General features: G+C 39.4%; 1 protein-coding gene across 8 annotated transcripts in view; it reads right to left on the bottom strand.

The window, feature by feature from the left end:
- Positions 1 to 15422, bottom strand: part of LOC108674456 — a 39720-nt gene that overhangs the window by 4069 nt on the left and 20229 nt on the right. The window contains exons 13-29 of one of the 8 annotated variants that reach the window (XM_018162440.2): positions 15074 to 15205; positions 13997 to 14185; positions 13050 to 13190; positions 12552 to 12734; positions 11705 to 11845; positions 11089 to 11271; positions 9691 to 9822; positions 9099 to 9281; positions 8132 to 8272; positions 7526 to 7671; positions 6381 to 6462; positions 5508 to 5510; positions 4845 to 4982; positions 3648 to 3839; positions 2853 to 2984; positions 2394 to 2576; positions 1695 to 1838 (exon numbers count right to left, since the gene is read on the bottom strand). In XM_018162440.2, coding sequence (XP_018017929.1) covers positions 1695 to 1838; positions 2394 to 2576; positions 2853 to 2984; positions 3648 to 3839; positions 4845 to 4982; positions 5508 to 5510; positions 6381 to 6462; positions 7526 to 7671; positions 8132 to 8272; positions 9099 to 9281; positions 9691 to 9822; positions 11089 to 11271; positions 11705 to 11845; positions 12552 to 12734; positions 13050 to 13190; positions 13997 to 14185; positions 15074 to 15205 — 2445 coding nt within the window. Of the gene's footprint in view, positions 1 to 456; positions 598 to 928; positions 1070 to 1694; positions 1839 to 2393; positions 2577 to 2793; positions 2985 to 3647; positions 3840 to 4844; positions 4983 to 5507; positions 5511 to 6380; positions 6463 to 7525; positions 7672 to 8131; positions 8273 to 9098; positions 9282 to 9690; positions 9823 to 11088; positions 11272 to 11704; positions 11846 to 12551; positions 12735 to 13049; positions 13191 to 13996; positions 14186 to 15073; positions 15206 to 15422 lie in introns of those variants that run through there. The other 7 variants (XM_018162456.2, XM_018162448.2, XM_047882248.1 and 4 more) reach the window with 7 other exon arrangements.

The following is a 15422-nucleotide window of genomic DNA, read 5'->3' as shown; positions in this document are numbered from 1 at the left end:
CGCCATCCTTTTATTGTTAAAATTGAATGGAAAATTCAATTCAAGAAGATACTTTTGAAAATTTTGGCCTATAAGATTGTACATCAGACTCCAAACAATAACTTTTAATTTGCGAAAAAATTAAATCGCGGTGAATTTTGATCTTGGTGAGTTTTTAAAGTGATGCCAGGGAAAGATAAATAATAGTTCTGGTAGGCTTCTAATCTAAGAAAACTTTCTAATCAGTGAAATATTCTAGCAACTCAGAACTAGAAAGAACACAATTTTTTAAAATGCATTTTGAAATCGGCGTTTTGGTTCTTTTTGCCGCTGCATTCAGCTCGGGAGATCTGATGCAGGCACTGAAGGTATAGCTCGGTTTGCCTCGACCACTAATGAGAACTAAGACACGTAGCAACTAGAAAGCTCTATAAGCACTTTCCTATCGTGCGACAGATGACGAAAAAGTTTACTCACAAAAAAATACGGCAATGAAGGGAGTTTCATCGAGCATTTTCTTAAGCATTTTAGCATTGATAGATTCAATCTCGCCCACGAGTTCACGACTGTCCTCGTCTACGAGCCACTCCAGCAAAATTTCTTCGTTGCGCGCATCGCCTATGCGAGAGAAGTGAGCTTATAGGAAGACAATGCAACAATAAAAAACGTGGGACTGAAACAAGAGGAATGAAATCCACTGGCGAGATGAATTGATCAATGTCCATAAATTAAGCCTGCAAAATAAGTCATAGGTAATGATGATGTTACTCGATGATGCAGGATGATAGAGAGCGAAGCATCGGCAGTTGACAGAATTGGGGTCATGTGTGGGCAAGCGAGCATGCTTGGCGTACTTCAAAAATCATGTATACGCCGCGGCTTCAGTTAATCCTTGTTGTTAATGGCCGAGACATGGAGAGAAAGAGAGGTTGTAGAAGAGGATACTCACAAAAAAGAGCAGCTAAATAGATGCTCTTCTCCAAGAGCTGGTCCAGCATGGCCTGGTTAACGTGCTCTATCTCATCTACCAACTCGCGGTTCTCTTCATCAGCCAGCCAGTTTAAGAGATACGTTCCAGACTTAACATCGCCTGGTCAGGAGGCAATATCTTGTTAAGGGCGAGCAGCAACGTCGGTTCAATGGAGCTCATCAGAACATTATCTCGGGGGGCTAATAACCGTTGGACGATTGCGAACTAAGATTGTTGAAACGACCTTTTCACCGTACAAAATCAATTTAGAAAAAGTATTAAAAAATTTGTATTAATGTAATATTTTTCAGCACGATCAATTTAAATCGTGGCGATGATGAGATTAGCTTTGATGACCCGCTGTAAAATATCTGATTGCTCCATGAAGAAATTGAGGTGCATTGCAGGCCTGGAACTGGAAGGAGAGGCGATGAACAATTATTTGGGAAGGGAATGCCCAATGCGGTAAAAGGAGGATAGCAAAAGCTCACGAGTGAGAATAAAAAAAAATTGGCGTTCATGCATGATTCTGAGGAATGGCTTTGGCTCAAAGATTTAGATTAGTAACCATTAAACGCGATGTGAAAATAACCCCCAAATCAGTTAACTAATCATGAACAACTCAAATGTATTAGAGCGAAGTAAACTTTTTTTAATACTGTTAATTATGTAATCTTAGGGAGTGTGTGAAAATAAGGGAATAAAATTCAAGGGCTGAACAGACAGAGGGTCGTTCTCGCCTTACTGGTGAACACGACCGCTACGAAAGGATTAGAGTCTAGCATTTTCAGAAGCATGTTGCGGTTGACGCTCTCGACTTTGCCGAATAGCTCTCTGTTGTCTTCGTCTATGAGCCACTCGTACACGCTTGATTCTATTGAGATATCACCTGTAGGAGACATTAACTTTCATGGCAACCACAGGAACGAAGAGGCAGAAAAGACGAGGCGAGAGTAAAACAGTTAGACGCTAGAATTACGTGATGATTAATGGGAGAATAGGGTAGGACATAGATGAACTAAATGGATGATTCGAAAGATAGAATGTCCCCTATACACCATTCAACATCTGATAGGAACAAAAATTAAATCTTAAAAACAAATATAATGTGAAAAGAACTTCTCGGTTAAATTTCGTTGAAAGTCTTGTAGTAAACTCTTATCAAAGAATGCGTAGCCTTCTTTTCACAAAAAAAAACAATATAAACATGTATCTTTATTCTGAACGGTCAAATGATTGTACGGTTGGTGGTTGCTAACTTCAATGATATACATGTTCAGTTTGTCGTAGCCGACTGTTCGAAAAATCCGTCGCAAAGGGAACAGAATACGTACCGCCTTACTCTTCAGCACCTGATGGTCGCTGCGGTTAAAATGATTCGTCTACTAGAATAGTGATGCATAGTGATACCATACAGAATTGTCGCTAAATAGTGATACCATACCCTCGAAAATTAGAGGGTTGCCGTTGCGGAAGTAGATGAGTGCAGGAAGCGTCTTGATGCCATAGCGCTTGGCCAGCTGAGGGTCCTGGATCTTGACCATGTGGATGCCATAATTGTCGCACTCGTCGTCTATGTTCTCCAGCTCGCTCAGCACCAAGTCACACGCCTTGCACGCCGGCTTGTCTGCAGAGTTTCATCTGGACGTCAGGTTATGCTGGAGGCAAACTCTGACTGTTCGAGCTGCTTTAATTCACAACTAGACATTAATGTTAGTCAGGTGAATGAGTAATGTTTCCGAACTTAAATAGAGGTCTGAAGTGTGAATTTAAAATTTTAACAAACGCAGTACCTCCAACTACTGCGTGTGTCTCTAAGCATGACCTCCAGCATGTCAACTCAAAAAAGAAGACCGCGAGGTACTGCGTGTCACTGAGCATGACCTCCAGCATGTCAACTCACAGAAGAAGACCGCGAGGTACTGCGTGTCACTGAGCATGACCTCCAGCATGTTGCGGTTGACGGTCTCTATTCTGTCTTCCGTCTTCTGCAGGATCAGCCACTGCAGGACCTCCTCTTCCGCCATCAGGTCGCCTGCCGAGGGAGGCATTTATATAAGGAGGAGGCAGCAATTTTTTAAGCTTTGTGTTGTTACAGTTGATATTCACTGCAGAAATACTTACTTAAATCCTAATTCAACATCAATTTGAAAATATTTATTATTATTTTTCAACTGTACTTCTATAGTGCTCTATAACTCAGCCAATACCATATGTAAAGCGTGAATTCGCTACAATCTATTTAATTTTTTAATGGTAACAAATAATAACATAATTGCATCGTGAAAAATATCCTTTATTGTATGCTTCAGATGTGCGACATGAGAAGTTTATACTCACAAGTAAGTGGCCCAGCAAATAACAGCTAAACTTGTGTCGTTATAACAATTCTGTACTGATCAGGTCTAAGATTTTTCTTATTTTTTTTGCTGTTTGATGGACGTTATAAACAAAGTGACATGACTTATTTTAAGCCATCGCTTTCTTTCTTGCTAACAACTTGTGCAGTGAATAAAGACGACGGACCACTCTACCAAGACGGATAATGTACGAGAAAGTCTCACACTAAAATTTTTAACAAATTACTGTCTCGCAGATAGCACATCTCTCGAGGTGCTCAACATTTCAGCTGCACAATAGAAATATGCACACTACAATAAATTAAGTCAGGCCCAACTGAAGGCCATAACCACTATACCGTCAAAGACAGTGGGGATCTGATGCTCAAAGTATAGCAGCGCTGGCAGGGCGCCCACGCCGTAGCGCTCGGCCATGGCCTGCTCTTGTGTCTTGACGAATTTTACGCCCAGCCTGTCCGTGTCGTCATCGATGTTTTCCAGCTTAGCCAGCACCGCCGTGCAGTTTACGCACGCCTTTGCGTCTTCGGAATCTAGTTAATAAAAGTGATCTTAAGTCACAAGTAAGTAAGTTAATTTAGTCTTCTGAGTCTAGTGAATAAAGGTGATCTTAAGACCGATACAAGTTCTGAAATGCTGGTTAGGAAATAAATATTATTTAAAGTTCTCCGTATAGCCTCTTTTTCGAACAATGTTTCTAATAATCTGGTTTTGGAAGAAAATTTCACTGAAATAAATCATATTCATGGAAATCATTTTTAATTTAAAAATGGATTTTATCTTTTTTTTGAGTGCCATCACTGCACTGGGAGAATATAGACTTTGGTTTGAATGTATGCAGTTAAATGTAGTTGACGTTTGATTAAAGACACTTTTGTTATCGGATGAGTAAAACTCTCCTAACTAGTATGAACAATAGCCCAAGAATGTAGCTCCAACACAAACATCAAAGGGTGCTACTACCATATCTCACAGCAACCTTCGATGTCATTACAACTAAGATCTAGTGCACGCCATTACTTATCTGTTACGCTGCTCAATAACGCAATTACCAATAAGCTGCAAACACTAAACTTTTGATTGTTGAATTAAATATTAATTGTTGAAGATAGGAGTGCCCTCATCAATATAATGGCTTTATAACACGAACTTTTCACATCTCTCTAATACTTTTAGATACTTTAGTGTCTTTTTACTTCTTAACCTTCTACCGCCTTATGTCACTCTCCGGAAACATAATTTTTAAATGAAATTATACGTAAGCTATTAAGTGTAGCAACCTGAGGACGTTTGTACGCAACAGAGATCATTTTAAAGTTGTTGTACGTGGCAGCAACCATCAGTGCAAGTCATTTTGCGCTCACTAGAACGTATTCGTTTTGGGAAGTAGGCTTGTGACAAAATTGCTCCCGTTACTCATTTCAGGCGGTATAGGGTTAATAATGACGGTATTTCATATACATGAAACAACTGATTGCAATTCATCAAGATCCGTTGAACAGAATTTAACATTAAAATTTTCATCGCTCGAAACTTACAGAAATACACGGCAATGGCGTCGGAGTCTTTTATGACTCTGAGTAGAGTATCTCCGTCGAGATCTTCAATGAAGTCCGCTGCGGGATTCTTCTCAGTTAACAGCCAATTGAGGAGCGCTTCTTCGTTCCTCAAGTCTCCTGCAGCCATACATATTAATCGTAAAAAAACCGGTCCATGTATGTTAATTAATTTTTACTGGCAATATATAAGATAAAAATTAACCGAGTATACTTATTCGAAAAAGAATAGCAAAAATATATGCAAATCATGAAGTCATATGTAGGGTTTGTCAATAATTCTTTGAAACGCTACAGGGAGTAGAGATTCGAGTTCAACTCTACGGAGTTTACTACGAATATTTGAGTATCTTTGGTGCCGTCAACAGGAGATGCTATACGGACTGGCAACTATCTTTTCACTGCCTCCAGAGCTGCATTTCGGAAATATTATCTTTATCTGTCTACGGTTCTATATATAATTTCTATCTAGATTGATGGAATACTATTTTAAAATCACCTATAAAATAATGTCAATAAAAAGTAATAACAAGTTTTAAAGTGAAAACCGATACATGAAATATCTTACCCAATGTTTGTAATTTGGCAGAAACTACCATAAATTATCCTCTATTTTGTATAGTTTCTATAGTTAAAATCACTCACCCCCTAGGGCAGTTAGTAAGCATTGAAACGTGACCACAGTTGCAGCACCAGAAGCGTGTAAACCGAAGGAGACAGAAACAGGAAGATACAGAATGATAACAACAAGAAACGTCTCATGACTAACAGAAGCGACAGAAGTTAGCAAGAGTTTCATTAACATTTATTTTCCAATTTAATTAAAGATACTTATTGCTTATAGAGTAGTAGTGCTCGTCCATAAATTACAAGATCGGCTGTGTCTTGAACGGCTATTCACGGAAATTTCGAACAAATCTAAAAGTATCTTACAGTTCTACGAGAAAATCTAAGTTAAAAAAATTTCGAAAATGGTAAGTCCCGGTAGCAAACTGCATAAAAATTCATGAATGAAATAATAGAGAAATTGAGGGAAATTATGCTGCAATGTTCACAATCACTTCACATCATTGTTATGCTAAAATCTTCGACGAGTGTCAGATGTTAAAGTCATATGGGTAAACATAAAACTTTCGAACAGCTAATTTTTCGTCAAATGCAAGTAAACAAATAAACACGAGAGACATGAAAAATATTTAAAAGCGTTATAAATTTTAAGAGACGAAAAGAAGTGAGAAATTGATCAATTTGTTTATGCAAGTCCACGTAGCCAGAATAATGCATGCCTTATAGGTAGTATTAGCTCACAGTTGATAAGCCCATTGAGCCTCCCAGACGATATGGTCAACGACCACAAGGAACATCATTCCTCAAGTTAAAATTTCACGAAATGAAACCCAGTAATAAGCACTGCGAAAGTCTAGCATATTTTACTGAGTTCTTATAAGCAATAAAATAAGTCACTCCTAAAAGTTATAAGCAGTGCCCTATGAAATATTTCTACGTAGAACATCTCACCGGCGTAGATGACAGGCTGGTCAGCCCCAGCTCTGTAGAAAACGATGGCTGGCAGAGCGTACACGCCAACCTCCCGCGCCAACTGTACAGGGGGGAGATGCTACAATTCATTCTGGCCGAATATTTATAAACTAAATTGCTTTGAGCGTACAATTTTCTTTTTCAGCGGATGAAGGAATAAAATATTACACGAAATTCACACATTCATAAACAAACTTCATTTTTAATTCGAGAACTAACAATATCCTTAAAAGAAAATTTATAATTTCATTACATGAGCATAGTAGAATAAAGGGATGTGTTCATTGAGCAGAAATAATCTAGCATTTTTTTCTGATTACCAAATAAATATTTAGTTAGCTATATTTTACACGTAGTTACAATACTTTGGTTAAATCTTCGTTGAACTTTAATGTTATTATTCGCTCTCATGTTAACAAAAAATAACAATCACTAAGTATGTACGATCTTTATTTGAACAGATAAAAAATTTTTTCTCGGAATAATGTGTTATTACAATAAATGATTCCCCATGAGAAGAATTGACCCATTAATAACAGCACAGGCCTACACAAGCGCCATCACCGTGCAAGGTTTCAAGCCTGTGTTGGCTATACTTGGGATTGAAGAGCAGCCGTTTCAAAAATTCATGTGTGGATGATTTCACAAATGAGGCCATTACCCAAAATTGTGATTTTTGTTACGTATATATGAAGGGAAAATTCAGTATTTATGCGCTTGAAGTAAAAAATGACAACAGAACTAATTAATTTCATGAATTTCAAGTATTTCAAATTTTTCTAGTTTAAGTTCTCAGATCCGCGAATTCGACAAGCAATTTCTTGCTTAAAGAAAAATTCGACCAAAAAATCCGGCAAGAATATCGTCACTGGAAAGGAAAAGGGCAATCCGGTTCTTTCCAAGCACGCGTAACGAATGTTGTTATAAGTTTTGGTAGTATTAGTGAAGGGTATCGCTGAACATTTTAGCAGCACACTTGATATCAATAAACTTCTTGGATATTAATAAGACCATCGATGAATGATAAAATAAACAAAAAGTTTTGGTAGAATCAAATTCAGATTTGGGAGCTTCAGTTTGGAGGGAAGACTCTGTCACGCCGTGGTCGTCTGCGCGACGTGTACCTGTGACGTGTTACTTCTTCGTCCCACTGAACTCGCCTGGAAGTCGTCCAGCTTGACGAAGTCGATGCCGTTTGCGTCAGCTTCATCGTCGATGTTCTCGAGTTCTGCCAGAACTTTCTGGCACTGCTTGCAGCCCACTTCTGTGTCTGCCACAACAACTCTCCGTATTTAGTACAATCATCAGCGGGATAAATTTGAAAATGTTGGAAGTTAATTCAAACAACGATAGAAAAGTTCAATTTTCCAAGAAGGCTTTCGTGGCGTATTAATTTAAAAAATCCAGTATGCTGACTTCATTTCACTATATTTTTACAAATATTCCTTTTATTTAATCGTAATTCGAAACTCTTAGTCTGTAAATTTCATCCAAATTAGATTACGATTTCTGAAAAATTAAACTTCAAATTTCATGAGTAAAAATTGCCAAAGACTTGATGGATGGCTTTGCTAAAAAATTCTCCTCACGTAATCGATTCCTTTCAAACATGGTATTTCGAATATATTTCTACCTGCATGACATTGGCATCGTGTACAAATCAGCAGCGCTCTAAAAAATGACGTTAAATACAACGCAATGCAGACTGCACTAATCGTGTCAAAGCTCACAAAAGAAGACGGCCAGATATTCCTTGGCATCCTTTATCCTCTCGAACATTTTACGGTTGACCTTTTCGATGGCGTCATTGAGCTCCATGTTCTCTGGCGCCGTAAGCCAATCAAGCACGTCTTCCTCGTCGTATAGGTCCCCTGTGGGGACAGACGTGAGGGATGTGAATAGCTCCTCTGTGGGGACAGACGTGGGGATGTGAATAGCTCCTCTGTGGGGACAGACGTGGGGATGTGAATAGCTCCTCTGTGGGGACAGACGTGAGGGACGTGAATAGGTTCCCTGTCGGGACAGACGTGAGGGATGTGAATAGGTTCACTGTCGGGACAGACGTGATGGATGTGAATAGGTTCACTGTCGGGACAGACAGTGAAGACATGAAAGACAGGAAGCCAGGTTAAGGTCAGAGATGAAAGTCATGTTCACACGTAACATGCGCACATGAAATCAGAGAAAATATAGACATGAAAGACATGCAGACGGCAAAAGATAGACATGAAAGACATGCAGACCGGCAAAAGATAGATGTGAAAGACATGTAGACGGGCAAGAGATAGGCTGTAGAGATCCACTGAGAAGAGCGAGTCTCACGTTTGAAAATTAATACCGAGAATATCATAAAATTCATTCAGCTTCAGGTTTGAGAGAACAACTACGGCCAACCTCCTAATATTTCATCAGTTATTAATGAACGTACCAGAGAAGGTGAATGCACTACAGGGTAATGGACATCATGGAATTAATTCAAGTCTATTTCACCGAATACATGTTTCTGTGTGAAACACTAAACCATTGAACAGCACATCGGGTCGGTACCTGAGTACAAGTATCAAATAATAAATGATTGAATGCAAAAGAGAGTTTCAAAATAATAATGACAAGAAACGTAGAAAAAGGTAGTGGTAAGAAATATGAAATGACAGCGTTTAATAATTGAATCTTGTATTAATTAAATAGGCTACTCGCCTTCGTACTTGATGTGCTTGCCCTTCCTGAAGTAGACCAAGCCAGGGGGGTTCCGGAAGCCATATTTCTTGGCCATGAGGCGATCGTTCATCTTGACGAGATGCACGCCGAAGTCAGAGGCATCGTCGTCGATCTTTTCCAGCGTCTTGAGTACCTTGGCGCATTCTTCGTTCTCGTCGTTAACTGGCGGAGCATGGGGCATTATCAAGTTATAGTCAGGGCACGGGGCATCATTAAGTTATGATCAGGGCACGGGGCATCATTAAATTATTGTCAGGGCACGGGGCATCATTAAGTTATTGTCAGGGTACGGGGCATCATTAAGTTACTGTCAGGGCACGGGGCATCATCAAGTTATTGTCAGGGCACGGGGCATCATCAAGTTACTGTCTGGGCACGGGGCATCATCAAGTTATTGTCAGGGCACGAGGGCATCGTCAAGTTATTGTCAGAGCATGGGGCATCATTAAGTTATTGTCAGGGTACGGGGCATCCTTAAGTAATTGCCAGGGCACGGGGCATCATCAAGTTATTGATCAAGATAGGAATTATAGTTTTAACCTCAAGTTTAATGCATACAGTTGACACGTACAAAAGTAAACGGCGAGGTAGTCTTGAGAGTCGATGAGGGAGTAGAGCAGCTGCCTGTTGATGTTCTCGATGGTGTCTTCATGCTTCTGTTGGATGAGCCACGCCAGCACGTTCTCCTCAGCCGTGATGTCTCCTTCACCAGTCAAGCAAAAATTTTAAAAATATAGATATTATTTTCTAAAAAATGTGTTTCAGATCTTGCAATCGTAATAAAAATAATTTTTAACGATAACCTAATTAATATCAATCTAAAAATGTTTTTGCTTTTTATTACATTTTGAGTTTGATATTATTGCCTTTTAAACGAGTACCTCTTAAAAGGTCCTAATTTTCGAGCATTATCCTAGGGTTGATAGACTAACTTACCGTCATAGATAGTAGATTCTTGCGAATAGGAATAATTTTGTCGAAATGAACCGGGACAACCGGGAGAGAAACGGGGAAAAAATAACGGGACAGAGTAAAATTTGTCACAGAATAAACGTTTGAACCGAGACAAGAGTTGTATCCTGGAATTCGAATTAGTGTCCCGGTAATTATGAAACGATACGGAGTCAGATAGATATAAAACGAGACGTGACGTAACGAGACGAGACTTTTCTCAAATATTTATGGCAAAATAATATATACTTTAAAAAAGAAAACAAAACGAGCCATTCCGAACTTGTGGTCAAGGAATATCAAGTTAGCCATTGATTGTTAACGGGCAGTTTCCAGTCATGGGCAGATTCGGTGACATTTGGCTGCATTAGATATGTTTTAAATTTCATGCATATACGTTCAGAACTGAGGGACTTATGAGCTCTTTAGTTGCGTAAATGTTTTTTTTTCGTTCTAATCGATTACAAAATTGCGTAGGAATCTGAAGCTATAATTCCTCCTGCATCGCATTTCTAACGATTAGTTATGTTTTCAATTTCACTCTAGCCCTTTAAATTTGCTAGAGAGGCAATCGCGATGTCATTTACATAGCAATATACCAGAAACGTTGTAAACAGACATTATGTTGAAGAGATAATGTCTGAAATAATTCCCTACTATAATTAAATATTATTTATTAATTAGTATGTCTCGTCATGTCTCGCTATGTCTCGTTATAAAAGATGAAAATTCCGGAAAATTATAAAACTCCATTTTGACCGGGACGTCTCGTTATTGTTCCGAAATTCCCGCGGAGTGGGGAGATGGTAAACAGAGTCTAATAGATGGTAAACAAGAAGAGCTGAGGAACCCTGACACGCACTGAAGCCTTATTCCTGATATTTCATCCACATTAATATTGAGGTTACCTGATTTTCGAGCACCACAAGTCTCATCTTACAGCCGTATCCCTGCAATTCCGTATAAATTTATAGTGAGGTTTCCCGATTTTCCAGCACTACCTTGAGACCGAACTGACCATCATAGATGGAGGGCACGCCTGCCTCGAAGTACACGAGAGCGGGCAGGTGTGTGATGCCCAGCTGCTGGGCCGCCTTCACATCTCCGGTCTTCACGAACTGAATGCCTGCTTCGTCGGTCTCGTCATCTATCGTCTCCAGCTCCGCCAAGACCGTCTCGCACGTCGGGCAGTTGTCATCGTCTGCGAAACGTTATTGCAGGGATAGTTTTGTGATGATGACCGAGGACGAACGTCGACATCTACTTGCAAATACTTTTAATCACTTGAAACGTGAAATAGTTTCAATACTTTCATAGTTTTCATTTTCAATTCAATATAGTACAATTTTTCAGGCATTAAAAAATATCAATTATCAATAATGGAAAATAAATAAATTTCAGTTAATTATGCTTAGAAAGATAAGAATTTTATTGAAAAAAGTCATGGGAGTAACTAGTAAGCAACGACACAATAACAATTGAGCGCGAACATTCACAAGGCTCTCAACAATAACTTTTATGCGCGCATGTTACACGGGCCCTGATAAAGTTGTCACGAACAATGTCGCACTTTTAAATTAAAGATGGTTGATTTTAGTTCATCATTATATTCATCATAATTCAGCTGGACTCACAGAAGTAAACTACAAGATATTCGAAGTTCTCCGTGAGGCTCTGCAGCATTGCCCCGTCCACCTCCTCGATGACGGAGGAAGGCCCGCGGTCCTTGCTGTCCAAGAGCCACTCCAGCAGCGCCTCCTCGTTCAGCAGGTCGCCTGCAGGAATGGTTACGTTTAGGGCAATCAGAATCGCGTCTTCACCTCCAGCAGGACGTCTTCAGACATGGTTTTGTTCAGGATAATTGAGATTAGCCCCTTCTTCATTGAAACAACATCGAGTACCAGTGAATAATAAAATTAATCAAAATTAATAACATGAAATAAAACGAAATTCAAGAAGTGAAAATAAGAGTGTTTCTTGCATTCTCTTTTTTGTAACCGAATGATCTATAGAAAGTTCATAATAATAATGAAGAAGCTTCTACTTCAAATAATGAATGTGAAAATGGGTAAAAACTTTCCATCGTTTTATAAAGACTATCTTTCACATCTGGAATCCAGTCGGCTGTAAAGATAATGTAGTCTAAATGATGCATCAAAAGTACAACTGAGCTATGAAGCAAGCCTTACATGACTTTGTAAAGGTCCCGACGGTAGAAAGTCAGGAACTTCTAAGATAATTAAGTACACCAACGTTAGGGAGAGGCTAAGATACGACTGAAGGGTGTGAGGCAAGTTTATTGGTTTAGTGCTGGAGATGAATTGACAAGGAGTAAAACTGCTATGACAATGTTAACACAAGAATGAACTGTTTCTTAGGTGGATTGATTCAAGACGTCAGGCGGGATGTTGCTACAACTTCTCATAGACCATATTAAGCTCTAAGACTAGCTTTAACCTGTCAAGCAACAGCTTTCATCACCTTCGTAAATCTGGGGGAACCTGTTGCTGTAGAAAACAAGCACCGGCAGGTCTTTGAGGTCGTGGCGTCCAGCTGCACCTTCGTCGCTGATCTTGACGAAGTCTATGCCCACGTCATCGCACTCATCGTCTATGTTCTCCAACTCTACCAAGATCTTGCGACTGTATTTATCAGCATCATCATCTGCAGGTAGAAGCGGGGTGAGATTTAGCCACCAAGTTTTCTTCACAGCGAAGACAGGTCCTAAGCAAAATATCCCCTAGAATCATAAATACAAAAAAATATAATTCAGTACTCACTGCAGTGAGTGACAGAGAGCGCATTTTCTCGTCGACGAAAACTTGAGGTCACGGACAGACGGACAGACAGACGGACATGGCGAGCACAATAGTGCATTTTTTCCATAAATGAGAAAATGCGCTAAAAAGATGGTTTGAGAGTGGTTTTTTAATGCTTGATTGCGAAGACATTTTTAATCTTAACCGTTTGATGACTCACAGAAGAAGACCACGAGGTTCGAGGAGACGTTGAGCAGGCGCTCCAGCATGCGTTCGTTGACCTCCTCGATTTTGTTGGGGATCTCGAGCGTGTCTTCGTCGGTGAGCCAACCTAGGACCTTCTGCTCGTCCTTCAGGTTCCCTGGAACATGGAGAGTCGGTTCCAGGGTTAGTAAAATGGGGAAGTGGAATGTAATAAGTAATAATAATTTGGCAAATTATTGAAAATTCATTACATTGTGATTACATTTTATGGAACCTAGACTGTCGTACAAAATCTATGCCATAGAATATTAAAAAAATTAGATATTAAAACAACAATAAATTTGTTTAGTCTTCCTATCATCACTCCTTCGAACCTTCCTTTAAAAACCCACCCAGAATACGCCGTCCTACTTGCTGCGATACAAGACAGGACAGCCTGTACCTGCAACACTGTTCGTGTATCTTCAATACTTTTCTACATAAAATACTTCCATTCTACACACATAATACCTCCAATACTATACATACATAAAATTTGGTCCTCTACATACTATACCACCACTCCTGTATAAAAAATTCCTCCGCTCCTATACAACAAACCCTCTTCCAACTCATATATATACAATACCTTCACATCTGCACCCAAAATTCCTTCACTGCTGTACCCATAATGCCTTCACTCCTGTGCCCACAACACCCTCTCTCCCGGACAATACCTTCTCTCCTGTAAAATACCCACAATCCTGTACAATACCTTCTCTGCCGTACAATACCCACAATCCTGTACAATACCTTATCTCCGGTACAATACCTTCTCTCCCGTTCAATACCCACAATCCTGTACCATACCCTATCTCCGGTACAATACCTTCTCTGCCGTACAATACCCACAATCCCGTACAATACCTTATCTCCCGTACAATACCCTCGATCCTGTACAATACCCTCGATCCTGTACCATACCTTTGTATACGAGCGCCTCTCCGTTCCTGAAGAGGACGAGGGCGGGGAACTCCGTGATGCCGTACTGCTGCGCCAGGTCCACGTCCTCTGTGGTGACGAAGTGCATGCCGTGGTCGTCGGTCTCATCGTCGATCTTCTCGAGCTCGTCGAGGATGTTGTCGCAGCGCTGGCCTTCGTCACACTCCCCGCCTGCGACGTGATGAAGAGAAAATGTGTAGTACGAATAAACACAATAGATGAGAGATTAAATATTTAAATAATAAAATTTAAACGGCAATCATATCAAAATTAATTGGAAAGAAATCAATATTAAATGTTAGAATTAAATGAGAATTATTTTGCGCAGAAATATGTAATATCATATAGATTATAGAATAATTGTATGGGAACTAAGGGCACCGAAGTAAGATTCCATATTACAGTTATGGGGAGCTTCTATGCACGAGAATAATAATCACTATAAAACTTTTAATCTAATAATAATCTATTAATCACTAAATGGGAAGCAGGGAACACGCAATGAAAGTTTGCTGTCCCGCGGCTGGTTCTTCATTGATGTTATATATAAAGAAAATAGAAGGTGTTTTATCGTGTATAATATTAATGATGGTCCGATAATCCTTTAATTTAGGGAGACTAAAAGGGCTAGTCGGTAAAATAGGAATAAAATGAAAAAAACTTTAAAAAAATTAGAGAATTTTCTCTTTTCCGGACATGGAACCTTATCCGTGTTGGAAATTACGTGACTCAAACTGAATTTTCGTTAATTATTTAACATGATAAAGTTAAACAAACTGCAATCCACATAAATAATGGATATGACTAAAAAATTTGCTGCTTTAATTCATGTCTAAGGCCCCGACACTCACTGAAGTAAACAACAACGTATTCAAAATTCACGTCTAAGGCCTTGTCACTCACTGAAGTAAACAACAACGTATTCAAAATTCACGTCTAAGGCCCCGACACTCACTGAAGTAAACGACAACGTATTCAAAATTTACGTCTAAGGCCCCGACACTCACTGAAGTAAACTACAACGTATTCAAAATTCACGTCTAAGGCCCCGACACTCACTGAAGTAAACGACAACGTATTCAAAATTAGCGATGAGGTCATCGAGTATCTCGTCCGTGACCTCCTCGATGGTGTCCGTTGATCTCTGCTTCAGCAGCCACATGAGCACCGCCTGCTCGTCTGAGAGCTCGCCTGCAAGTTATACAATTTCTCATAGTTAGTCTAAATTTGTGCGAACAAATATTTATTCTTATTAATAGTAAATATTTGGTCAGATAGCAGTCACCTTATACGTACACCTTATATATATTTAATGGATTTTGTTAGGGAATCCTGAAAGGAATTACGTATTCAGTTGATGTAATTTAGCAACATGAAGCTCTGAATTAACTCTCATAGACGTATACAA

Source organism: Hyalella azteca, unplaced genomic scaffold (genome assembly GCF_000764305.2).
Source record: "Hyalella azteca isolate HAZT.00-mixed unplaced genomic scaffold, Hazt_2.0.2 contig10021, whole genome shotgun sequence".
Taxonomy (NCBI): domain Eukaryota; kingdom Metazoa; phylum Arthropoda; class Malacostraca; order Amphipoda; family Hyalellidae; genus Hyalella; species Hyalella azteca.
This window is presented reverse-complemented; position numbering and strand designations above follow the sequence as displayed.